Source organism: Hippopotamus amphibius, chromosome 11 (genome assembly GCF_030028045.1).
Source record: "Hippopotamus amphibius kiboko isolate mHipAmp2 chromosome 11, mHipAmp2.hap2, whole genome shotgun sequence".
Lineage (NCBI taxonomy): Eukaryota > Metazoa > Chordata > Mammalia > Artiodactyla > Hippopotamidae > Hippopotamus > Hippopotamus amphibius.
The window spans coordinates 5,019,533-5,046,029 of record NC_080196.1 but is presented as its reverse complement, the minus strand read 5'-3'; the positions used below and the strand labels follow the sequence as shown (position 1 = coordinate 5,046,029).

Genomic DNA, 26,497 nt, shown 5'->3' with positions numbered 1-26,497 from the left:
AGGCAGCAGAAGCAATGTTCTGACCTGCTTTATCACTCTCTTCACATCAAAAATCTGGGCCCACCCTAATATCCAATCACAACCCTCTACTTATGGGAAAACCAGGGCTTGATTTTTTCCCCCCATTCTTGAATAAAGAGTACAACAAACATAGCTTCTAAACCAAGTAAGGGATTCTAACTGAAAATCTGAAGGCAACATCTGTCTGTCCCTCTGTCTCTGTCTCTGTCTCTATCTCTCTCTCTCTCTCTCTCACACACACACACACACACACACACACACACACGTGCGCATGTGCACTTTGTGGTAGATACCTGACTCACTTCCTGGAAAGGCTCACAGAACTCCTGCAGATCTTGTTTAAGACAAAAGAAAAGACTCCTGGTCTTATAGTCAATTCTGCTTCCCCTAGAAGATGAAAGTATCGCATGGTGGCTTCCCAGGGCCACAGAACAGGGGCATGGTTCTACTTTATCTATTTATAGTCCCATTAGAAGTAAAGTAAAATGTAGATCTCTAAACTCAAAACTATAAGGAGAAATTTTACACAGAAGGAATGCTAGGTGACATTAGCATTAAGCAAGAAGGATGAAAGCAAATTACAACTCAAAGACAGAAGAAATGCTACTTTAAAATGAGCTTGCAATACACTTAAACCATACCTGTTCTACGGTTGCTCTGTCCGCCTTATCTTTGATGCGATACCTAAGGCAGAACCAAAAAAGTAGAGGTGACATTCAAAATTCAGAAAAGCCAAAATCAAAAGTTTCTAAATGTACATCATTCCATGAAATTCCTAAGCAGGTAGTTTTTTTAATAACGTGCTTCATGACCTCATTGTAGTTTCATCTCTTTGTGAAACTTCATTTCCCCTTAATAAGTAACTCAGTTCCCTAGGGCAAAAGGAGTGTTATCTGCAGTAAGAAAAAAATTCGGTCTCAGAGGGATTAAATAAATAGAGCAGCGGGGTAAAGTGAACTATGCTGGAAAAAAAGAAAACATCAAGTCTGTAACTACTGTCCACAGACCTTTAATGATTCTATTAGTACAGAATTAGAGTTATTCATAAGGCTTTCTCTTTAGAGCCCTTTTCTACAAAGACTCTACAAGTTTTTATCATTTTAAGACAATTACTGCATTAAAACGCAGGCTGTGATTACTTCAGCTCACACATTAAGTGACTCAAATCACAGACTAACCTAAACTAATAAAGATTCAAACAGACACTTCAACGAAACAAGAAATGCTGTTTCTCAGAAAGCTGGTATCCCTCGGGTATAACAATAAACTAGAAGAAAACTGGTTTTTAAGTTCAGTTCTAACACTATTTATATGATCTTAGTGTCATTTTCTATAATATATTGTTAATGCCTTAGAGGTATTAGCAATAGGAGGTTAGCCAGATCTTAAACATTTGACTTTGGGAACAGAATTGTAAATGCAAACTGTTCTCAGTTATCTCACTATTTAGTTTTAAATCTATCCTTAAATTTTAAAAATATTTCATGGACAGGAACAATTCTTAATAAGTTCTAAAAAGGGAACATTTTTATACTCTAACATTTCAGTTTAAACTGAAATCTACAAACACTGTTACCCTCCTGAGAGCACATTCGTGACTTTCACAAGAATTAGCACAAATTTCTTAAGAAAACTCTTTCAATATTTTCAACCTACAAAGGCACAGGATACCCTCATTTAAACTTAAAAAAAAAAAAGAACTGGTTTAGGTACACAAAGGAACATTCTTTGCAAAAGAATTATGACCAAGATACTACTAATTTGTCTAGAATTAGTTCCTACCAGCCAGGTTTTGTTTTATTTACTTTATTTTATATCCTTGAAAAATTACTTACATATCTGCTTCCTTTTGTCTAGACTTTTCAGTGACTTTGTTTATGACAGAATCAGTAACATTTAGTTTATCTAAAAAATACAAACAAAATTCACAACATAAACAACATGTAAGACAAAAAGTTTCTGAATAGGATACTTCCTCCTTTTTCCTTCTCTATTTTCTAAATATTTTATTATACATAGTAATATATTTTAGGAATGAAAAAGTGTTTAACGTTTTTAAGGGTGAGCACTAAGTTGTGCTTCCTTACTAACAAGGGTTGTCACTTTCATCACAACAGCTGTCATTTCTGAGTCACAGAAATCTAGATCCAGAAATTCCTCAAAAATACTACTTGTGTATGTTGAATTTCAGATATTTGTTAATTTTTTGTATGACTAACATAGATAACATAACTGCCTGAATTCCAAGTTTAATTCTAAAAATGTCAGTTTCATTTCAAAGTACAGGCCCATGACAGGCAATGATGAGATATGACAGATGCCATGCCAGGTTTGTAACAGTCAGCATCTACGAGAGAAAGATGGCCCCACATTTCCCAAGCAGCTTCAAATCCATATGCTGATGCCTTGCTTTCAAAAGCTCACTAAATGAACAATGCCACACAAAAAGTTTTCAGTAAAACAAAATATAATTATATGCAACAGTCTATACTGTTTTCAGCATTCTATGACGAGATAATCCTACTACAAAATCTAATACAAAACAGACAATAACTTGAATGGGTGTCTGTAACCTCGCATTTCTACAGCAGGAGAGAAAACACAAACTAAAAAGGTACAAGCTAAAGTCTTTCCTTTGAAGCCATGTTTTTAAATTACTAAGTTTTAATTTTCTCTGAGCATTAGTATTTCATCAGTAACACTGAATATATCCATTGCTTGATCTAATAAAATTTTATAATACTTTGTGGATTTTTAAGAATTGTCTCACAGCCCAGTGAGGAAATATATCTTATAAACTCACCTAGATTAATTTTGTTTTCAAATTTCCTTAAGACCTTGTCTGCTGGAGTTGACATTTTGGCTGAATTGCAGTTGGGAGTCTGTCGATTTGCCTGGAAGAAATGAGTTCCAGAGACTAAAGCTCTAATTACAAACACAAGGCTAAGGTCCATCCCGTTTCCCCTTAGCTCACAGCTAACTATTAAAGCATCAGTACTTTGCAAAGTTCCCTAAGGTAAGGGAAGGACCAGTCAAATCTGCCCAAGAAGTTTTTTAAAAAGGAATTTGAAACAGGACAGAGTAACTGGCTGAAATGAAGTCTGTATAATCTGCATTTTGGCTTTTGTTTCTAACCTCTCTACAACATATTCCTCATTATTATAAATAACAAATTAAAATTAAGTACATTTTTCTAATTTGACTGGTTTCTAGATTTAAAATGTGAGAATGTTCATTTACCACCAAAGTGTATAATAAAGAGCTAAGACCAACGTTAAACTGGTTGCAGGGATTTCATTTTGGGCCTAGTGTCTCAAGAGAGAGAAAGATTAAGTATGAGGCTTAGCACTTAGGCTGGTGCAATGCACAAACCAGAGTAAGGAAAAGAAGAAAGGGAAGGGGGGCGGGGAGGGAGACCACATCCAGAACTCATAAATAAGAGAGCAGAGAGTAAAAAGGGCCCGTCACAAGGACTGATTCAATCCTGCTATCTAAGCATGAGCCTGGAGGCTGAGTTGTTTCTTGTTTGCAGAGAGCTTTAAAATTTTTTGTACTAAATATAATTTTTAAAACTTTTAATTACAATAATACATGTTTATAGTAGAAACCACAGGTGAAATTTTAATTACCTATAAGCCCAGCACCCGAAGATTAACAGTTAACATTTAAGCACAAATACCTTTTCCCCGAGCTTTATTAAAAGATGTGGTGGGACTTCCATGGTGGCTCAGTGGTTAAGAATCTGCCTGCCAATGCAGGGGACACGGGTTCAATCCCTGGTCCAGGAAGATCCACATGCCACTGAGCAGCTAAGCCCATGCGCCACAACTACTGAAGCTTTCGCGCCTAGAGCCCGTGCTCCACAACTAAAGAAGCCACCGCACTGAAAAGCCCATGCACCGCAACGAAGAGTAGCCCCAGCTTGCTGCGACTAGAGAAAGCCTGTGTGCAGCAATAAAGATCCAACGCAGCCAATAAATAAATAATAAATAAATAATAAATAAATAATAAATAAATAAATAAAAGAAATGGCACTCTATGTTGAAATTGCTCAGTCTCACCAATGAATCAGTGGAGGAGTTGCCAAAGCAAGACCACATGTACATGTGAAATTCCCTTGGTTACTTCAAGAATGTACGCATTCCACCCTGATGGTGCAGTGGTTGAGAATCTGCCTGCCAATGCAGGGGACACGGGTTCAACCCCTGGTCCGGGAAGATCTCACATGCTGCAAAGCAACTAAGCTCGTGTGTCACAGCTACTGAACGTGCGCTCTAGAGCCCACAAGCCACAACTACTGAGCCCACGTGCCACAACTACCAAAGACCGCATGCCTAGAGCCTGTGCTCCACAATGAGAGAAGCCACCAAAATGAGAAGCCTGTACACCACAACAAAGAGTCTGCTCTCTGCAACCAGAGAAACCTGCATGCAGCAACAAGGACGCAACACAGCCAAAAAAATGATAATAAATAACAAATATTTTTAAAAAAAATAAAAAAAATAAATAACAAATATTTTTAAAAAAAATAAAAAAAATAAAGTTCGCATTCCAGTCCACGAGCTAGCTCTTAATTTTCAGAGAAACAGTGTTGCTTTCCCTTCTCCCTATCTCCACGCTCTAGGAACCTTTATGTCCCAGGGAGATGCACCCTGTGGACTCTACGGTTCTGCACGTGCCCAACACAGCCCTTGCAGCCTGAGGGCTAGGTTCTCTGCAGCCTGGTAACCCAGCAAATGGAGAACACTGCCCCATGTCATTAAGACAGTTTCCCAACACAATAGATTTTATGGCTACATAACATCCCGTTGCGTGAACTGGTCACTGTGAATTTAATCCTCTGCCAGAAACAACAATGCAGGATCATTCCTGTAACTAAGTCTTGGGATGCTTCTAGAGGAGCTGCTGCGGAAATCCAATCGGTCTGTCGAGAAACCAAGTACCACACTTGGCGGGTTGGAGAACTCAGGTTTATTAAGCCCGTGGTCCCAGAAGAGCTAACGCTCTGAAGTTCTGGGGCCCCAAGCTCAGGGTGAGCTTTACTTTTACAGAGGTCAGTGCACATGGTTACAGTTAGCACTGGTTGATTGGTTACCTGGTTACTATAGGTTTTGGGCAGTTACCAAGCATGGGAGTTGCTATGGGTTACGTGCAGGGGGTTTCTAAACAGAAACTTGCAGGAGCAGGAGCTGAACATTCCATACTTACCAGAACACCTTAAGGTTACAGCTGATTGCTAGGTCATCTTGTTCTTATCTCAGCGCAGCAGGCAGATTTTACAGAAGCAGAGCAAGCATGAAGTTATTTCTAGCTGAGCACAAACTTCTAATTTTCTTCTTCAGAACTGCTGAGTCAAAGCACTTACCTTATCAAGCTTTTAAAGCTTTTATCTCGTACCAATTTAGCCCCCAAACGACTGTACCTATTTACTCAACCATCAATTAAAGATTTTGTCTCTGTCCATTCATAAGTGAAAAAAAGCATCTCTATATACTTACTCTGCTTTTCTTTACTAATTAAGCTGAACTCTCCCTCTGTTTCTTAACCATTTGCCGTAAACTGCCTGTTTGTGGTTTTCCCCAGGCTATTTATTTACTTATTTATTTATTATCATGTCTATTCTACCTGCTTCTTTCTTTCTTTTTGGACAATTTAAATTTACTAACTGTGGCATGGATCCACATCATTATCAGAAATATACGAAGGATGGAGAATGAAAACCTATAAAGGCTAGGCTACGGGGCAATACAACCTGCTGAAAATCTTTCAGTTACTCAACTCCAGAACCACAAAAAGTCCTTTTAAAAAAGAAGAAGCAAACAGCACAAAGATGTATAGGATGGTTTATAAAATACCTGTGGGTTACTCCCTCCACCTGAGGCGTAACACCTGGTGAGTTTTCCAACTCCGTCATCCCAGTCCCAATCGTCCTCGTCATCATCTTCCTCCTCCTCCTCTTCCATCTCACCTTCACCCATCTTCTCATTCACATTATTTTGAAGGTCTTCAAATAGAACATCATCGTCCTCTCTGACTGTCTTCAAGTCAATGTTTTCACTAGAAATAACAATGTTTTAGCATGCTTACACGTATTCTAATTGGACTTACATATGTATTTATTTATGATATAGTAGACTAAATCTAGACCAATAAATCTAAAAGGTTCCCTTACAACATATCTCCCAATAAACTCAAAACTTAATATCAAGTTCTCCTATTTCTTGGGGTTCTGTCCCAGATGTTTGCTTACTCTCCAGGTCCTACTAAAGAAGAAGTACATCAGGTTGTTAAATCCACTCCTGCCTAATGAAATCAGAATGTATATTGTTATCGTTGCTGAATGAACTAACTTTGATCAGTACACCAGACCTGAATTCCAGGAAAACCATTCACAGAGCAGCTTTAAGAGGAGGCTGGGGAGCCTTTCTGACAAAACTTGGGAATGAGTCTAAAGGCTTATATCAAGCCTTACCTTGAACTCAATTATCACTCTGCAACAAAAGGAGCCGTACAGAGACGCGGTACACCAAGAACTTCAAGTCACCAGTGTTCGTGAAGGGAAGGATGGTGACGAGAAGCAGCACAGATGAGAGGAGAAGGCCAGGTATCATTAAATAGGCCAAGTGGGGACTGTCAAACCCAGAGAACTGGCCCAGCGTAAAGGCAGCGCAACTAACAGGATCTTTTTTTTTGCCACGTGAGAATTCAGACCTCTTTAGCTTTTCAAGAGAAACCAGAACTCTGGATTTTTGTGTAAAGCCTCCCACTTAACTGCTATATTCAATTTTAACAAACCACTGGGCACGCCAAACACAACACGTCCGCAGGTCAGTTGCTGCAGAGGCAGTACCAGCAGTTTCGAGCCCTCGGGTGGAGAACAAGTACAGAAACCACATAAAGCACAACCAGTTTAAACACAGACAGGGGTTCAAGTAAATTCCGATTATCAATCCTGACTCTTGAATTAGCCAGGGCTTAGAGGGCTCCAAATCTCCATGGATATGGGTGGGAAGAGAACAAATAATCATTAAACCCCTGCTGTTTACTAGGGTTTCATAAACATAACCCACAGGTCGATCCTTCAATTGCCAATAATCTAGAGTGGCATGTTAAAGGTATACCTTCATCTGTACCGGGGCGTCCCCACCTCGGCCGGACAGTCCCTTGTGGGTGGTTGTTTTCTGCCTCGAGGACGTTCAGCAGCATCTCTGGCCCCTGCCTTCCAGACGTCACTAGTGTACCACCACCCCCAGCTGTGACAAATAAAAGTGTCTCCAAAGTCCCTGGAGTGGGCAAAATCCACCTGTTTGTATCTTCACAATGTCCAGTGCACACTCATGACCGTTAACTATTCACCAGCCGCACTGGCTGCTGCTTCTTCCCACTTAGCTTAGTGCCTAAGGCCTTCTGTACGCTCATCTGAAAACACGGATCTGGAATGCCCTTCTCGTTTCTCTGGCTATATCCTATTAATCCTTCCAGGATTAACTTAATATCTTCGCTCACGCAAGTCTGCCCGGTTCTTCATCCACTTCTCCTCTGTACTACTTACCCAAATCTCACACAAATTTTTTGTCTAACTATTCAATATGTTTCCCCTGCTAGAGTGCAAGCTCTGCGTCATGCAGAGGAGTATTTACCAATGTGTCATGACCAACACAAGATTTTTTTTTTGGCCACACTGCATGGATTGTGGGATCTTAGTTCCCCCATCAGGCATCTAATCCACGCCCCTGGCAGTGGAAGCGCACAGTCCTAACCACTGGACCGCCAGGGAATTCCCTAACACAAGATATGACACACAGAAAGCGATCAACCTATATTTACTGAAAAATAAATTAATAAAATCTACATGTAGTGAGTCCTTATTATAAACATTTCTTAGTTTCAAAACGAACTCTATGTTCCATTTTGCTTTCAAGTGGAAGTTATCCTTAATTCCTTTCGCCTCCCACATCACACCTAATCTGCTGTTAAACCCTGCCCCTCCTACCTCCCAAACATCCCTAGCTAGATCCCATCATCCCTGAACTGAATTGTTTTAGTACTTTTGAACTGTGTCCATTCTTGCCCTCCAAAACCGTCTCTTCCATAGCACAATGGTTCCTTTAAATCATACATCAGGTGATGTCACTGCCGTGCTAAAAGCCCTTCAGTGGCTTTCTGTAAGGCCTAGAATAATATCTCAGCTCCTTATCATCACTTCTAAGGCTCTTCATGCTCTGGCCCCTTCTCACTTCTGTATCATTGCCCACCAACTCCCCAACTACCTCCACTGTGCTCTAGGCACGATGGTCTCTAGACCTTCCTTTCACAGCCAGGAGGGATCCCACCACAGAGCCTCTGCACCTGCTGTTCCCTCTCCTGAACTGCTGTTCCTTCTGCTCTTCCTGAGGTTGGCTCTTTCTTGTCCTTCAGATCGATCGACTGATCGATCGATCTACCTACCTACTATCTATCTATCTACCTACCTGCGCCAGGTCTTTGTTGCCACGTGTGGGATCTTTAGTTGCGGCATGAGGAATCTAGTTCCATGACCAGGGCTCCAACTCGGGACCCCTGCGTTGGGAGCGCGGAGTCTTAACCGCTGGACCGCCAGGGAAGTTCCCAGATCTGGACTTAACCCCTTCCTGACAATGAAGTCACTACTTAAGTCTATCAACTGATTTTGTTTCAGGAGTAAATATATGTCATCGGTGGTTTTGTTTTTTTTTTTAAACATCTCTATATACTTAATTGTCTGCCCTCCCTCTCAGGTAGGAGGGGCTTAGCTTGTCGTGTTCACCACTATCTTCAGCGCCGAGGACAGAAACAGGCACACATGAGAGGGGCTCTGATGTGTTCTGAACACTGAATGTGGTTGAAGCTCAAACACCTGCTTCCCAGTCGCGCTCTCCAACTCTGCTTCTCAGCGACGCTAGCCACCCGGGAACCCCGGGCCTCTCCTGACGAGCGGCCTGCATCAACTCTGCCGGCTGCTGGACCAAAAGACCCGGCCGGGATGCGGAAAGCAGCACAAGGCTGGGAGCAGAGGCCCGGAGTGACGAATTACCAGCCTCCCTCCCAACCACAGGCAAGGCTCAGCTCCCCCGGGGGGCGGCGGCGGCGAGAGCAGCCTCCGCGCAGCGTCGGGGCCCTCTCGGCCGCCTACCTGTCCGAGGAGTCGGCGTCGTCAAACTGCCCGGGGACCGCCCGACTCATCAGCAGCCGCCGGTAGTCCATGACGGAAGCGCGCGGAGCCTCAGCGCCCCAGGCGGCCGCTCTCCCAGCGCCGGGTCACGAAGCGCGCAGACCCGGTTCTGCCCGCCAATCCAACGGCCTCGCCGCGCGCGCCCGCCCCGCAGGCCGCCCCTGAGCCCCCGCGCCCCACGCGCGCGCCAGGTGCGGGGAGGCGGCCCCAGCGCCGGCACCCAGGCCGCCCCGAGCAGAAGTCCCGCCCCGAGCGGAAGTCGTGCTCCCAACGGAAGCCCCGCCCCTGCGCCGCGCTGAGCGCCGGAAGTTCGCGCCTTCCAGGGGTGCGCGAGGGACGCTAAGGGCGTCGGGCGTTCTTGCCGGGCCGCTCCCCGCGGAGCTTGGGCCGGCCGTGCGTCCCCGAGCTGCGCGAGTCCGCCTGCCTCTCTGTTTTCTCCCGCGGTAGGACGCGTCGGCCAGCGCGGGGCTGCTGGACCCGACGGCTCGCCCCGTGTGACCTCCCGGCTCCGCGGACGGAGACGTCGAGGTCCCCACGCAGCGCCCGCGGGCACGTCGGCGGGTCGGAGGGCGCGGGGGTGGGCACGTCGGGGGGGCGGGGGCGCGGCCGGGCGGACGTCACACTGGGCGGTTCCAGCGCGCCCGCAGCCCGCCAGCGAGGTGTCGAGAGCCGTCGAAGGCGGGAAGGCGGGAAGGCGGAGAGCGCGCTTCTCCCTCCCGCGGAGCCCGACGACTATGGACCCTGCAAGTGAGCACACGTTTGCGGCCCGGAAAGTTTGTTGCGGCGATGTGAGGGGAACACAGAGAAGTGCTTTTAAGAAGTTAAAGTTTGACCTACGACTGAAAATTTTTTTAAAAAGGCAAAACTTTAGAATTTTTGCCAGTTCTACCCCAGTGACACCTCTTTTAAAGCCCATCTTGAAACAGCTTAGGAGTGTCTCTGGAGTATCTGTCCAAACATTTGAATCAGTTTTGTTTGTGTGCCTGTCTGAAGTCTAGCATAAATCGGGTAAGGACAGGATGAAAGATGAAAAAAAGTAAGCCTCACTTAAAAAAAAAAAAAGGAAATTGGTAGATTATGGCATAGGAACAAACTTGTGAAAGGGGTGTAATTGGAAGTTCTGGGTTCACAGACAAGACAATTTGAAGAAATAAGGCCCTGGTGGCTTTTTGGATTTGGAAGATAGGAGGAGGATGTTTCAGATCCCCTTCAGCACAGCCCAGGCAGCGTTTATGAATTTGGAAGACACGGGAAAAGGTGGCCGTGACGTCGGGGCCTGTCACCAATCCTGTCTAGCCTGCTCGGCTCGCTGGCTTTTTTTTTTAATATATTTTTTAAAATTTTATTATTTATTGGCTGTGTTGGGTCTTCACTGCTGCACACGGTCTTTCTGTACTTGCGGCGAGCGGGGGCTTCTCTTGTTGTGGAGCCTGGGCTCTAGGCGCGTGGGCTTCAGTAGTTGCAGTACATGGGCTCAGTAGTTGCGGCTCACGAGCTCTAAAGCGCAGGCTCAATAATTGTGGCGCACGGGCTCAATAATTGTGGCGCACGGGCTTAGTTGCTCCGTGGCCTGTGGGATCTTACTGGAGCAGGGATCGAACCCATGTCCCCTGCATTGGCAGGCGGATTCTTAACCACTGCACCACCTAGGAAGCCCCTAGCTTTTTTATATTGATACTTAACCAAGTGTGGACAGGTTTGAAAACAGTCAAAACCTTAGTGAATTATTTGTTAATTTGGTAATTCAATAAGATAATCCAGGAAAATGGATGTGACTGTAGATTGAAACGTTCTGATAGAAATAAATCATTTACGTGCAGGATTTATTCAATATATGCTTTGAACAACCCTGGTTGGTTTGCTGTAGGGGATGTTGAAATAAATGGACTCCTCTTGAGGTCTGCATAATAGGTGAGTGCAGACACTAACACCCTTGAAACAACGGTGAAGACCAAAACAGTAAACAAATAGGTGCTGGATTGTGAGAGAGAAATTTAGACTAAAGATGTAGGAATTTGACAACTAGGTGAATGGGTAGATAGGAAAGTTTTATGAAAGAGAAGCACTTGCCGAGGCGCCTACTGAAGTGGTAAGGGACGTGATCTGTTTGCAGGGAAGTCAGCCTGATCTCACTCGGCAGGGGAGGACTGGGTGGGTAACGTGGGTCCAGGCTGTGGAAGACTTATAAAGTCAAGCAGAAGGGTTTGGACTCAGTGTGATTGGCCATGTTTTCTACTCCCATCCCCTGGCAGACCTGAGGAGGTCATGAGAATATGGACCAGTATGATGCCATGGGGAGGGAAAGAAAGCATGGGTTATGAAAAACATTTTTAAAGGAGAAATGGACAGAACTTGGTAACTGAGTAGCCCACGGGTGATGAGTTGGAAGGATGCCAAAGACGTCTGGTTTTCAAACCCAGTGCCTGAGAGAGTACGTGTGGCATAGGGAACGGAGGGAAAACTAATGTTCAGTGTTGGATTTGACTTGATAATGACGTATTAGAATAGAAAGTATCAAATAAATAGAAATACAGTGTTTTGTGGACCTGGTAGTACTTCGTGGATCTGAGTGGTCTCTGATAATATTTTGTAAATATCTTTTGACTGGGTGATTGAAAGATTGCTTCACCTTCTGGGTCCCAAGCCTTTTAGGGAATCCCTGGATGGTAGGCACACATACTGACGGCTTCTTGTCCAAACTAGTATTTACTACCATACAGAGTTACCATGACTTTGTGCCATACTCAGACTAATTTTTTATTTTTCTAATAACATCACAAATGACATTTTAAAATTTTGAATAGTGGATTTGCTGCCTTCTTAATGTGAGGAGGGATGAGGGAAACTTTTTGTTTGCATATACTAATAGACATTAAAATTATGTTTTTTTAAAGAGGCTTTCCATTATTCAACAGTTAGGAACAAGGACTGTCGGAAAGTTTGGTCATCACCTTCAAATCCTGTGCATTTTGAAGTGGATGCTTCTCATGAAAAATTAGAAAGCGTCTCAGAAGCAGACGCTATGAATTTCAGCAGTCTTTCTCGAGACTTAACTCACTCAGATTCTCACTTCTATGTGGAAACCAGCAGTACCACTTCATACTTGCCTCAGGTGTGCGTTGCTCATAAATTCTGGGAGGTACAGATGTCTCCATCCTTCACATCGTCTTAGGTATTAAATTTCATAAAAAATATGAGGAATAATAAAAGAATCTCCAGTGGAGGCACAGAGGAGGGGAATATAGGGTTTGGTTTTCCCAGTTCCTTTAGTATACAAAGAAAGGTAGAATCTTACAAATAGAGTGGTAAAACCAATCTTTTGTAGCCTCCTTCTGAAGTCTACAAGTACAGCCAGGGGACATGGCCTCAGTGACTCAGAACACAACATCTGGTCTAGAGCATTTTCCACTATGTCAGCTTGCAAATAATTCGTAATAACTTTGACAATGTCCCGCATGTAAGTGACTTCCTATCTATATGAACATTCCTAGTGCCCTTTCTTAAAAAATAAAAGGTTGTAACGTCCCCAGATCTTCATTAATGTTCTAAATGTTCGACAATCGTTAGCTTGAGTGTAGGGAAATAGCAGGAATGTGTTAGGCTGTGCCATGTGAAGTTACCTTTCCATAGTTCAGAAATGGAGACACAGTGACAGTTTCATGTGATTCAGACCATAAATTGGTATAACCTTTCTAAAGGGCTGTTTAGTGGTAGGAAATCAAGAGTTTAACTGCACGTTTTACTTTTAATTCTACCTCTAGGAAAGTATACAAATGAGATATTTGTAAAATTACCCATAATAACTAAACATTGGAAACAACCTAGGGGTTTTCATCTGTAGGGGCCTAGTTATTGTACAGATGTATACTGGATATGTAAACCTGAAATTTGATAGTGTAGATATATACTTGGCATGGAGAAATGGTCACAATGCTTCTCACTGGGTAGTGGGCTTTTGAGTGGTTTTTACTTTTTCTTTTTAGACCAGGGATCCCCAGCTCCTGGGCTGTGGACCAGTGGTTTAAATTATGTAAGGAGGTCCTTCCTCTTGGGGTTCACTGAGCATTTTATTCTTTATAAAAAATTTATAGACCAAAGGAACAAAAGGCATGTTTAAATATCATGGAATACTAGTGTTAGAAGTGATCTCTAAAATTCAGTGTGTAGGAATTCCAAAAAGTTTGTATAAATATAACATCAATACATGTGAATAGTGCTACATTTTATTTTTCAACTGTGTTATTCTTGATACTTTTAAAATCTTATAAGGAATGGTCTCAGCAATGTCTAAAAACAGATTGTAATAAAATGTAATTTGGTTTTATTACACTTCAAATGCATTCAATAAGTGGAACAATACTATTAAAAAGCATTTTTGAATAGAGGTTTGTAGCCAGCTGACTTTAATAAGAGATAAGAATTTTTTAAGAGCATCATCTCAGTCCCCATATTTGATACACTATTCATCATTAAACCAATGTTTTCTTCAGACGTTTGAAATATTTCTCTTACAGTCTTATTTATATTTTTAATTTACTTAGTAAACCCTTTCATCTTATGTAGTAAGATGAGAATAAGCTACATGAATTGTTATTTAGTGGAATCAGATTTCACCTTATACTGGAATCCTTTTTTTGTATATCTTCAATGTTAAATGACTCGAATAACAACTAATTAAAGTTGTTCAGGCCAGATTTAATAACCATCAAAGAATTACCTGTAAAGGATATATATGTTATTATGTATATGTATGTTTATAGTAACATGATTTGATTTACCAAAAAACCAAAATATTGAAATAGCAAGATACTTATTTAATTGTGATTTAATGTTATAACTGTATTAGTATAACTTACTTAAAAGGGAGCTTAAATATCCAGTCGCGAAAGATACCAGAAAGCATATTCTACCCTTGCAACAAAAATTACTAAAAGGAAAATTATATAGCAATGTATATACACCTTTAGAAGAAGCTTATGGAGTTTGAAGTATTAATACCTTTTTATTATTAATACAGAATGAAATAAAGAATATAAAAAGGAAAAACGAGTCTAAACTCACACTTTCCGAAGAAATTTGTAGCATACTAGGCGATTTGTTAGGCGGTGAGTATCTCTTTGTTGGTAATATGCAAATAGGGAAAGTAAAATTTTGTGTGTGTGTCCTGTGATAATAATAGTAATAGCCAGGTAATGTGCTAAGCACTTTATATACATTATCACGTTTAATCTACAATCCTATGAATTCATTTTAAGTAGGGCTGTTTTTATCTTCATTTTACAGATGAGAAAAGTGAGGCTCAGAGAGTTACACAAGAAATATAAACCATAATCAACACATTTGACTACATTAAAATGGAAAAAACTTCTATATGACCAAATTATAATCAGGAAAGTAAAATAACAAGCCTAAGACTAAGAGAAAATACATGCAATGTATACAGTTTGCGAAGGTTTAGTATTCAAAATAAAGAACTCCATTAAGAAAAAGATGCATGTAACTCAATAGGAAATCAGGCAAATTCTATTACTAGTTTGGTACAGCTGCCATAGGAGAATGCCACAAACTCTCCAAAGTTAAATGACCTCATTTAACCTTAATTACCTCTTTGAAGGCCTTGTCTCAGAATACAATCACATTGTAAGGTTCTGGGGGTTAAGCCTTCAACATATGAGTCTTGGGGAGACATAGTTTAGTCCATAACAGTATCTAATAGGCAGATCACGGAAAGGAAACCTGCAAGACCATTAAATACATGAAAGGATGTACATTAAAAAGACCACGAAATACCATTTCGTACGTATCAGTCTGACATGGGTTGGAGGGATGTAGAGCAAAGGTAGAAGTGTAAATGGGTACAACCACTTTGGAGAGTAACTTTGCAATATCTAGTAAAGTTGAAGATATATATTTCCTGTAATCCAGCAATTCCACTTCTAGGTGTATACCCAGAGCCTAGGCAAAAATTCTTTAGTGTACAAGGAAACGTGTATAAGGATGTTTACTGCAGTGCTGTTTTTAATAGCAAAATTAGAAACAAATATCTAACAAAAATGGAATAAAGTGTAATCCTTTCGTAGAATGAACTAGATCTACATGTATTTACGTGGCTGAGTGTGAAAAGCAAAAATTTAAGTGAAAGAGACATTTACATGTATGTATATATAGTATGATGTTTTTACATAAAAATATAAAACAAAATAAAATTATATATCCACAGTTTGCCCAGGGAGCTGCAGGATATTTTGAAATTTGAAAAAAACACTGATACTGGACATCTTTTGGACCCCACAAACTACTAGCTTAAGATAGTTCACGATTTCAATATGAAACCATGCTGTGATCCTTTCTATAATATCTTGTTTGCAAAGATGGGTTTTTGGAGGTTGCTGTGACAAAAAGCAAGTACTTCCTGAAAATCAGTGTGAAATCGGAAGTGAGGGTTGGCTTCCAGCCTGATTCCAAGGTTTGAGACATTGTGCTGGGCCCAGTTGTGTACCCAAGGAGTAGGCAAGTTGTTTAAGAGTGAAATAAAATGTTTTTTTCTTTCAGTTTATGTGTATTTTCAAACAGCTACTAAGTTGTTTGGGAAAATACTTATTAAGTTTGAGCTGAACTACTTAATAAATGGAACTGTTAAGTATTTCTTTTGGTCTAGGGGTGCTATGAAAAAATTACGGAGACATTAAGCTGTCACAAAATGAGAAGTCTGGGAACTTGATACATATTATTTAGGGTACTTAAGTGAGTAGTAAAATTAGAAAAATATGGATGGGAAGAATTAATACCAGCTTCAGCAGAGTACTTCTCTCTGGGGAGGGGAAAAGGGGGTAATTTAGATAGAAGGAAAGAGTAATTTATTAATTTTGTAATACTTTTTTCCATTTTGTTTGCTTCTGATTTTTAAAAATGTATTAAATCTGGGTAATTTGTCATATTGAGAAACAATACAGCATAGCATTTAGGAATAGTATTGTAGAATCCCAGCTACACTGCTTACCAGCTCTGTGACCTTCGGCAAGTGACTTAACATCTCTTATATTTCAGTTTCCTTGTCTGTAAAACGGGTAGTAACAGTATCTAGCTCATGAGGTTGTCATGAGATTAAATGAGTTTATGTGTGTTTACTGTTATACTGTGTGCTGTGCGTTTGTATTCTGTGTTTTTTTTTTTAATTTGTTTATTTTATTGGCTGCATTAGGTCTTCGTTGCTGCACATGGGCTTTCTCTAGTTGCGGTGAGCAGGGGCTACTCTTTGTTGTGGTGCCTGGGCTTCTCATTGCGGTGGCCTCTCGTTGCGGAGCACGGGTCCTAGGCATGTGGGCTTCAGTAGTTGCAGCACATGGGCTCAATAGTTGTGGCGCACAGGCTTAGTTGCTCCACGGCATGTGGTGTCTTCCTGGGGCAGGGATTGAACCCATGTCCCCTGCATTGGCAGGCAGATTCTTACCCACTGCGCCACCTAGGAAGTCCTGTGCATTTGTATTCTTTTGAAACATTTTTAAAATTACAGTACAACAAAAGGATTTTGAAGATGTCTGAATTTGTTGCAATGGTATTCAACAAGAATGATATAGCCATATGTACATTACGAATAAAAAATATCAAATTGTACACTTTAAATATATGCAGTTTATTGTATGTCAATTGTATCTCAATAAAAGTTCTTTTTAAAAAAAGTGATATAAAACAAGCTTTTTTGTAATAGTCGCTTGATGACTTTTTCCTCCATGTAAAAAAGTTTTGTTCTGTCTGCTAGCACAAATACACTCAGTGAAAAAGGTTGAAGTATATATAATTCTTACAAGGCTCCAACAGTTTATTTCATAAGTGTAAATGTAACTGTTAACTCATAAATTTAAGGTCAGCTAATTCTTATTTCTGTCTTTCTCTTTCTAATGAGATGTCAACATTGGGAATTACTCACAGAATGTACTAACTCAGCCAATTGACACCAGCATTTCTTTCTTCAGTCAATTTGAACCCCTTTGCAAATTTCATCAGACAGAAGCATTTAATAATGAAATGGTAACATTTCAAAATCTGACAGAAGGCTTATCTTATACAGAGGAGCCAGAATTGCAACATCATGTATATAATTATGCAAAAGACACCAATCTACAGGAAGATTCATTTAAGGAAGAAAATCCAATGGGAACTGGCACTTCCACAAATAAAGATCAACTTGGAGAGACGCTGGAATTGATGGAAATGTCACTGGCTAATAGTACTGCCGCAGAATCTGCCCTCAACCCTAGTCAACCTCAAGGCTTCTTGTGTGAGGAAAATGTAGACAGTGATGTTGAACAACCACTTTATGAAGAGAATCACTTTACCTTGCTTGATCTGAGAGCTAATTATAAAACAGAGGAGGTAAGATTTTTAATAGTACAGCCTATAGGATATTAAAGGATATGTTTTTAAAAAGCAGACAGCACTGTATATAATCAGACTTTTGCAAGTAGTGCTAAATCATCTGATCAGCATGAGAGACATTGCTTCTCTGCCTTCTGAGATCTTACTCAATTTAGAAACAATTTTTTTGTAATAAAATCAAGTCCATTCTTGGAGATTAGCTCTACCAGGCGATAATTTCTCTGAGGGTCAGGGCTCTGTCTCATTCACCCTTTTGTGTACCCTAGTATCTACATGCTGCCTTGAACATACTAAGCTTTTATATTTGGTGAATCATATTGAATGGAACTCAAAGTTTACAGTAAGGAAGCGACTGGAAGAGGAAGAAGTACAGAGGTATTAGTTAAATTACTTGACAAGAGAAGCTTATGGTTTTTCTATCATGTTGGATTTCTGATGACAAGCAAACAATATTTATTTTTCTACCAAAATGAAAACATTAATTTGTCTTTGAATTATTGATTCTGGGTATGTAGTATCTGAAGAGCACTGAAGATGCCAACAGTATAAAGTCTATGTGCTCTCTGAATAAAAATTGAAAGTTTTAGGAATTAGTGTGGGCAAATAGATAACAGTCCAGGAGTAACATAAACAGTACCTTATCATTGTGGGTTTGATGAGAAAAGCTATGGCTGTTACATATCATTTACAAGTGTAAGCAGGTTTTTTGTTCATTTACTTGGAAGCAGCATTTAAAAGAGAACTTTATTTACTTGCTTTGAATTTAAAAAGTTGTTTAATTAGGGTTTCTTAAGATTGTCCCTTCCTATTTCCATTGCATCTAGCCATTCAGTCAGTCAGTAAATACTTTCAGGCATCTACCGTGTCCTAGGCCCTGTGCTATGTGTTGGTTATAAAATGGTTGAAAAAGAAAACCAAAAACAAAAAGATGTGGGTTTTGTCCTCAGGAAGAGAACACCCTAGTAGAGGAGATAGACATTAATCAAATAATCACACAAGTAAACTTTTAACTATGATAAGTGCTGTGAATAAAAGTTACATGTAAAGTGTATATAATGTTATATAAAATTACATATAAATCTGCAATGGTGATAAATGCTGTGAATAAAAGTAAGGTGGGGTCTTACTGTCCTGGTCAGGGCGTTTGGGAGAGGCCTCTCTGAAGTGTGGTAATTGAGCTCAGCTCTGAAGGATGAGTGGGAGTAGATGGGTAATGGTGGGTGGGAGAGCATTCCGTGCAGAAGTAACGAGTGCAGAAGCCCTGTGGCTGCAGGGAGCGTGGTACCTTCCTTCCTGGATCTGAAGGAAGGGATGTTGGTGTTGCTGGGCTGGGGGCGGGGAGGGGGATGTTGTGGATGAGGATGGAAAGGTAGCGTGGATTAGATACCAAGATCATTATCAGGACCTCGTAGGCCTCAGTAAGGATAGTTGTCACTACCCCAGAGCAATGAGAAAACACTGAAATATCAGGAACCAGTACCCTAAATTCTAGAAAGTCATTCAGCCTACCCCTTCAGAGATCTTTTACTGGGTGGTTATGTCATATTAATTCTAGTGGTCTTACTACAACTTACTGTCCTATTCTAAAACCCCCAAAACTGTATTTTGGGCAGAAAGTCAGTCGAGGTATGTTTGTCTGACGTTCTAATGTTCCCAGGAGTCATAGCATAGCGAGGTAATGGTTTAATGAGGAATAAAAAAAGTCTTTATTCAAAAGAGCATGTCATCAGCATCAATGGTGGATTGAGATGCTCTGTCTCTGCCCTTAAATCTACAACTAGTAAAACATCCACAACTCAACAAACGTGCCTCTGCCCAACTTACCAGGATGCTGGAGAATTCCATGCATCTGTACATCTAAAGGAGGGTGGCCTGGAATACGTAGAGGAGGCAGAACTGGGGGGTTGGTGGAGGTAGTGCCTGCAATCCTGGTGCCCCTGCCATGGTAAGAGAAACCAAAACCTTGTGCTGTACATGCCACCTCCTGGAAAACAAAAGAAAGCCCTCTAATTTCATTAGTATCACGAGAAAAGAAAAAAAACCTTTATCTAAAAATGAAAGGTGTTTGCTACTTCAAATGCACTGGCAGAGGAACAACTCCTCAAGCACCAAGAAAGAGCCACAGTAACATAAACAGAAAATGGTAATTCTCCAGAAACCAAACTTAAAGTCATGGAATATTGAGATCTCACTGATAGAGAATTCAAAATAGCTGTCAAAGAAACTCAAGGAGCTGTGAGAAAACTCAGAAGGAATATTTTACCAAAATATCAAAACTCTAAAAAGGAACCACACAAATTCTGGAGTTGAAGGACTCAACAAACAAGATGAAGAAGGCATTAGAAAGCCTTGGAAATAGAGCAGACTGTATGGAAGAGAAGATTAGCGAGCTTGAGGATAGAAATTTAGAAATGATATGGGTAGAAGAGGAAAGGTAATCTTTAAAAAAGTGAGGAAATTCTATGAGAACTATACAACTCGCAAGAAGGACAAGAGTAGGATAATGGGTAATCCCAGAAGGAGAGGGAGAAGGCTGCAGAGTTTACTTAAGTAACAGCTGAGGGACTTCCCTGGTGGTCCGGTGGTTAAGACTCTGCCCTTCCACTGCAGGGGGCATGGGTTCAATCCCTGCTCAGCAAACTAAGATCCCACATGCCATGCGGGGTGGCCAAAAAAAAAAAAAAAACTAAAAGATTACTGAAACCAACAGTATATTGAGGTGTAAAAAAATGAGGGTTTAAAAAAAAGAAAAAGAAAAATAATAGCTGAGACTTTCCCAAGCCTGAGGAAGGAGCTGTGTATGCAAATCCATGAAGCTAAGGGAACACCTAATCACATCATTGCAAAAAGGTCTTCTCTGAGATACATGATATTAAAACTGTCAAGGAGGTACCAAATACAATGTGGTCCCCTGGGCTGGATCTTGGAACAGAAAAAGAACAGTAGTGGGAAAACCAGTAAACTCTAGAGTTTAGTTAATGGCAATGAATTTGTGTTGTGTTGTTTTAATTTTAACAAATGTGCCATGGTATATGAAATGTTAACATGAAGGAAAAGTGGGTGAGAGGTATAAAGAACTCACTATACTTACAACTTTTCTGTAAATCTAAAATTATTCCAGGATTTCCCTGGTGGTGCAGTGGTTAAGAATCCATCTGCCAATGCAGGAGTCACGGGTTCGAGCCCTGGTCCAGGAAGATTCCATATGTCATGGAGCAACTAAGCCCACGTGCCACAACTACTGAGCCTGTGCCCAAAACCCTGTGAGCCACAGCTATTGAGTCCACGTGCCACAATTACTGAAGCCCGCATGCCTAGAGCCTGTGCTCCACAGCAAGAGAGGCCACCTCGATGAGAAACCCTCGTACCACATGAAGAGTAGCCCCTGCTAGCTGCAACTAGAGAAAGCCCATGTGCAGCAACAAAGACCCAACACAGCCAATAAATAAATTAATTGATTAAAATTATTCCAGAATAAAAATTTTATTAAAAATACAAAAAAAAAAAGTCAGTGACAAATAATTTTAAAGGCAACTAGGGAAAAAAGGATGGTTTACCTACAAAGGAACCCCCATTAGGCTATCAGATTTTTCAGCTAAAACTGTATAGGCCAGGAGGGAGTGGAATAACATTCTCAAAATACTGAAAGATAAAAACTGTTAGCCAAAAATACTTTATCCAGAAAAGGTATTATTCAGATAAGAAGGAGAAATAAAGGCTTTCTCAGACAAACAAAAGCTGAGGGAGTTCATCAACACTAGACCTGCCTTACAAGAGATGTTGAAAGGCGCTCTTATGCCAAAAACAAAAAGGCAAAGTACAGAAAACTTTGAGTAAGGTGATAAATAGAATCAGAAAATTGCAACTTTATGCCAGAATACATTACTAACACTACATTATAGCATAAATGTCAAGGGAGGAAAAAAGCAGAAAAAATAACCATATCTACTTCAATTTGGTAACACACAACATAAAAAGGAATAATTTGAGACTAAAAACAAAAGGGGAAGAGGAAAAGGACAGAACCTGTATGGGCAAATGAAAATAAGATGCCATTAGCAGAAAAAGGACTGTTTTATCTGTGAGATGTTTTATACAAACCTCATGGTAAGAACAAAACATAAATCTAGAACAAGGATGTGAAACATAAAAAAAGAAAAAAAGAAAAAAAGAAAACCACCAAACCAAAATAGCAGACAGAAACACAAGAAAAAAGAAACAGTAGAGATATAAAGCAATCAGAAAACAAAAGATGAAATGGCAGTACCAAGCCCTCATCTGTCAGTAATCATCCTAAGAGTAAATGGATTTAATTTACCAGTCAAAAGACACGGAGTAGTTGGATGAATAAAAAAACAAGACCCTCCTCCCCAAATATATATATGTATGAAAAATAAGACCCAACTATATACTGCCTCCAGGAGACTCACCTCAGCTTTAAAGATAAACATAGGCTCAAAATGAAGGGATGGAATATGATACTCCAAGCAAACAGCAGCTAAAAGAAAGTGAGTGTAGCTCTATTGGTAGAATCCAAGCCAAAAAAGGTAACAAGAGACAAGATGGACATACAAAAATAATAAAGGGGACAATTCGCAAAGGAGACATAACATTTATTAACAGGCATGCACCTGACATAAGAGTACCAGAAGATATAAAGCAATTATTAATGGACCTAAGGGAGACATTGACAATAGTAGGGACTTTAACACCCGCTTACACCAATGGATAGATCATGCAGACAGAAAGCCAAGGAAGAGACAGCAGCCTTAAATGAAACCTTAGACCAGATGGATTTGATACATTTGTACAGAACATTCTATCCAAATGCAACAAAGCACGTCTTCTCAAGCCCACATGAAATTTTCTCAAGGATACACCATATGTTGGGACAAAAAAAAAGTCTCAATAAATGGAAGATTGAAATCATATCAAGCACAATGGTATAAAACTAGAAATGAACTACAAGAAGAAAGCTGGGAAAATCACAGATGTGTGGAGACTGAACAACAGGCCACTGAACAACTGTTGGGTCAATGAAGAGATCAATGGAGAAATAAGAAATTACCTGAAGACAAGTGAAGATAAAAATAGTACGTGTAGGGATGCAGCTCTTAAGAGAAGTCTATAGCCATGCAGGCCCACCTCAAGAAAAAAGAAAAATCTCAGGGAATTCCCTGGCATTTGAGTGGTTAGGACTCTGCGCTTTCTCTGATGAGGACACGGTTGGGGAACTAAGATCCCACAAGCTGCACGGTGCGGCCAAAAAAGAAAGAAAAAAAAGCCAAAAACTCAAACAATCTAAACTTACACCTAAAGGAACAAGAAAAAGAACAAACAAAGCCCAGACTCAGCAGAGGGAAAAAAATAATACAGATCAGAGTGGAAATAAGTGAAATACAGACTAAAAAGACAATAGAAAAGATCAATGAAACTAAGAGCTGGTTCTTTGAAAAGATAAACAAAATTGACAAACCTTTAGCTAGACTCACTAAGAAAAAAAGAAAGAGCACTCTGATAAATAAAATCAGAAACAAAAGTTGCTATTAGGGACTTCCCTGGTGGTTCAGTGGTTAAGAATCTGCCTGCCAATGCAGGGGACATGGGTTTGATCCCTGGTCCAGGGAGATCCCACATGTCACGGAGAAACTAAGCCTGTGCACCACAACTACTGAGGCCTGGGAGCCACAACTGTTGAGCTAGTGTGCCACAGCTACTGAACTCAGCATTCTCTAGAGCCCGTGCTCTGCATCAAGAGAAGCCACTGCACTGAGAATCCCGAACACTGCAACAGAAGAGTAGCCCCTGCTCGCTGCAACTAGAGAAAGCCCGTGCGCAGCAACAAAGACCCAATGAAGCCAAAAATAAATAAGTAAATAAATATATTTTAAAAAATAAAAGGCTTTGCAGACTTAGGGTAATAGATAAATCTGTTTTAATTCATTTGAAGTCAAAGAAATTATATGTATTCAGAAAAGTTTGTCATAGAAAATGATGAGGGTATCAAAGTTTAATTTTTCCTTTGTAGAAGTAAGTATAATGCATATCTCTATCATATACCTACTGTTTGTGCTCTGCTGTGCTATTAGGTACTGTAATACATTTAGCAATTAATACTCAAGTATTTTTGTTAATTAGATATTAGTATTGGAGGTAGATGTTATCATTGTTATTTCAGAGCAGAGAAAACCGAACTAGGGATCTAGGATTCAAGGTCAGCTCTGTCTGACCTCAAAGCTCATGATCTTTCTACTCTTACACACTTTATTTACTATAATTTACAGATTGCAGGTTCTTCCAAAGGAATACAGAATTCTGTGCATATTCCTGAGAGATCAATGAGGCACCAAAAGGAAGTCGCAGCAGAGGGCAGGGAGAGTCCAGAGATTGTCTCAACTTGGTCTCCTACAGGCATTTCCTGGAGTGGTGAAGCATCTCAGGAGGACTGCAGGACACCCGACACAGAGCAAAGCTTGGAAAGCTCACAACCTCTGGAAGAGGACATGGCTTTAAATGAAGTCCTACGGAAATTGAAACATACTAACAAAGAACAGCAAACTCTGATCCAAGACCTACAGCATAGTAACATGTATTTAGAGAAGAAGGTTGAAGAACTACAAATGAAGGCAACTAAACAGCACGTGTTCGTGGACATCATCAATAAGCTAAAGGAGAATGTCGAAGAACTAATTGAAGACAAATACAGAGTAATGCTAGAGAAGAATGATATAGAGAAGACATTGCAGGATTTGCATGAGATTTTAGTTAACACCCAAAAACATCTTCAGGAATCCAGGAATGAAAAGGAAACTTTACAGCTAGAGCTTAAGAAGATTAAGAGCAATTATGTTAGTCTGCAGGAAAGGTACATGACTGAAATGCAGCAGAAAAATAAAGCTGCAAGTCAGTGCGCGGAGATGGACAGAGCCTTAAGCAAGAAAGAAGAAGAGGTAGAGAGGCTGCAGCAACTCAAAGGAGAACTGGAAAAGACCACCACTTCCGCTCTGGACTTGTTGAAAAGGGAAAAAGAGACCCGAGAACACGAGTTCCTGTCTTTACAGGAGGAATTTCAGAAACGGGAAAAGGAAAACCTGGATGAAAGACAGAAACTTAAGTCTAGACTTGAGAAACTGGTCGCTCAAGTTCAAAATTTGCAATTCGTATCTGACAATGAAAAGGCTAAGAATGCAACACTCCAGCAGCAGATCAAGGAAGTGAAAAGTGAAAACGCAAAACTTCAGCAGCAGGTTGCCAGGAGTGAGGAGCAAGATTATGTCCCTCAATGTGAGACAGCTCAACTCAAGGAGCACTTAGAGGAAGTAATAGAGTCAGATATGGCAAAGGTACTATCACAAATTCAGAATCTCTGATGCAGAATTTCGGGAGTTTCTAACAGCCTGTTGATGCATATTTGGGCACGGCCCGTACACAAATTTGTTGGCAGAGAGAAGTATTAACAACAAAAAAGACAGAATGGAAAATGCACCACAGGTTTGGAGACGTTTCTTTAGTTCTTGGGTACTCACATTAAAGAACAGCCATTCCTGGCCTCTTGTGATTTTTTTGGTGGAGGTGAAAGGTAAAGTGGGAATTTTGTGGGTACCTATGACCAATCATCCAAAGCATCCTTTGAGAAAAGATTTTCTAAGTGGGGATTGCAGTCTTTTCATAGCACATCTACCTATTCAACAATAAAAGTAAATAATACAATTGCATATTTGGTTTACAAGGTAAAACAAACCTATATTGTATCACACAGTAAATTTGTAAAGTTATAAACATTTTTATGGAGATGTAGTTGACATACAACATTGTATTAGTTTCAGGTGTACAACATAAAGATTTGATATTTGTATATATTGCAAAATGATCATCATAATATATCTACTTAACATTTGTTAAAAACAACATGAGAGCCTCACATCAGTGTGTTTGGAGAGGCTGTAATTTTGTATTTGCAGTTTAGATGGCCTTTTTGGCAGACAGCTGGAAGCACATCCTGGTAGTGAGAAGCTTCACAAGCCAGAGCATGCCTGTTACGTTTCAGTCTTGTAGGCCTGCCTTCAAGTATTTACAAGTATACAATCTTATTAACTCTGACTACTTAGAAAGGAGGCTGATCTAAACTAGAAAAATGTATAACTTTATATTTGTCATCATAACTTAAGCTGAGCTGATTTGTTGCTTGAAGATGTCCTCAGAGGACTCTCGTGAATCTATAATCAGTGTAAGTATCGTTTGCAAGTAAATAATTCTAGTATTTTTAATGATTCTTAGAAAAATACTATTCTCTTATGATTAAAAAATTCTCTCTTTTCTCCAGAAAGAAGGAAGGATTATCTAAGGCAGTGTGGTTCTCAAACTTTAGCATTCATCAGCGTCAGCTGTGAAAATGCAGATTGCTTGTGCCCCCCTGCCCCAGATTTTCTGATTCAGTATGGCTGGTGGGGCCTGAGAATGTGCATTTCTAAGATTTCCTGGGTCTCACTGATGCTCCTGGTCCAGGGATCACACTTTGAGAACCACTAACCTAAGCAAAGATGACCTTAAGTTTAGCTGTTAACCAAATCATGACAAGTTTTGAATTAGTAAACACTGATTAAATTAGTGTGTGCAGAAGTTTATCCAGTATACAATTTTTCTCTTGAGCTTTCTTTTTTAAAAAGCAGTAAATTTCCTTGTTCTATCTTAATTAATCAAGTTCTTTTTATTTATTTATTTATTTATTTATTTATGGCTGCGTCAGGTCTTAGTTGCAGCATGCTGGCTCTTTCACTGCAGTGCGTGGGCTTCTCTCTAGTTGTGGCGTGTGGTTTTTCTCTTCTCCAGTTGTGGCCCACGGGCTCCAGAGCACGTGGGCTCTGTAGTTTGCAGCATGCAGGCCCTCTAGTAGAGGCACGCAGGCTCAGT

General features: G+C 40.3%; 2 protein-coding genes and 1 long non-coding RNA gene across 4 annotated transcripts in view; 2 read left to right on the top strand and 1 right to left on the bottom strand.

Annotated features, from left to right (window-relative positions):
- The window catches only part of RIOK1 (RIO kinase 1), a 30,666-nt gene extending 21,209 nt beyond the window's left edge, over nt 1-9,457 (bottom strand). The window contains exons 1-5 of the mRNA XM_057698610.1: nt 9,173-9,457; nt 5,877-6,078; nt 2,825-2,915; nt 1,857-1,926; nt 663-705 (exon numbers count right to left, since the gene is read on the bottom strand). Of these exons, the coding sequence (XP_057554593.1) occupies nt 663-705; nt 1,857-1,926; nt 2,825-2,915; nt 5,877-6,078; nt 9,173-9,243 (477 nt within the window). The 5' untranslated portion in view covers nt 9,244-9,457. The remainder of the gene's footprint in view (nt 1-662; nt 706-1,856; nt 1,927-2,824; nt 2,916-5,876; nt 6,079-9,172) is intronic.
- A 527-nt stretch (nt 9,458-9,984) lies between these two features.
- On the top strand, nt 9,985-16,847 carry LOC130831075 (uncharacterized). Of its 2 annotated transcripts, none has more exons than XR_009047958.1 (3): nt 9,985-12,323; nt 14,229-14,316; nt 15,432-16,847. It is a non-coding gene; the product is annotated as an uncharacterized LOC130831075 (long non-coding RNA). The 2 variants fall into 2 exon arrangements; XR_009047957.1 differs by having other exon boundaries at nt 9,985-12,383.
- Nucleotides 16,848-17,027: 180 nt separating this feature from the next.
- Nucleotides 17,028-26,497, top strand: part of CAGE1 (cancer antigen 1) — a 30,880-nt gene continuing 21,410 nt past the window's right edge. Inside the window, exons 1-2 of the mRNA XM_057698612.1 lie at nt 17,028-17,584; nt 23,872-24,930. Coding sequence (XP_057554595.1) covers nt 17,237-17,584; nt 23,872-24,930 — 1,407 coding nt within the window. The 5' untranslated portion in view covers nt 17,028-17,236. The remainder of the gene's footprint in view (nt 17,585-23,871; nt 24,931-26,497) is intronic.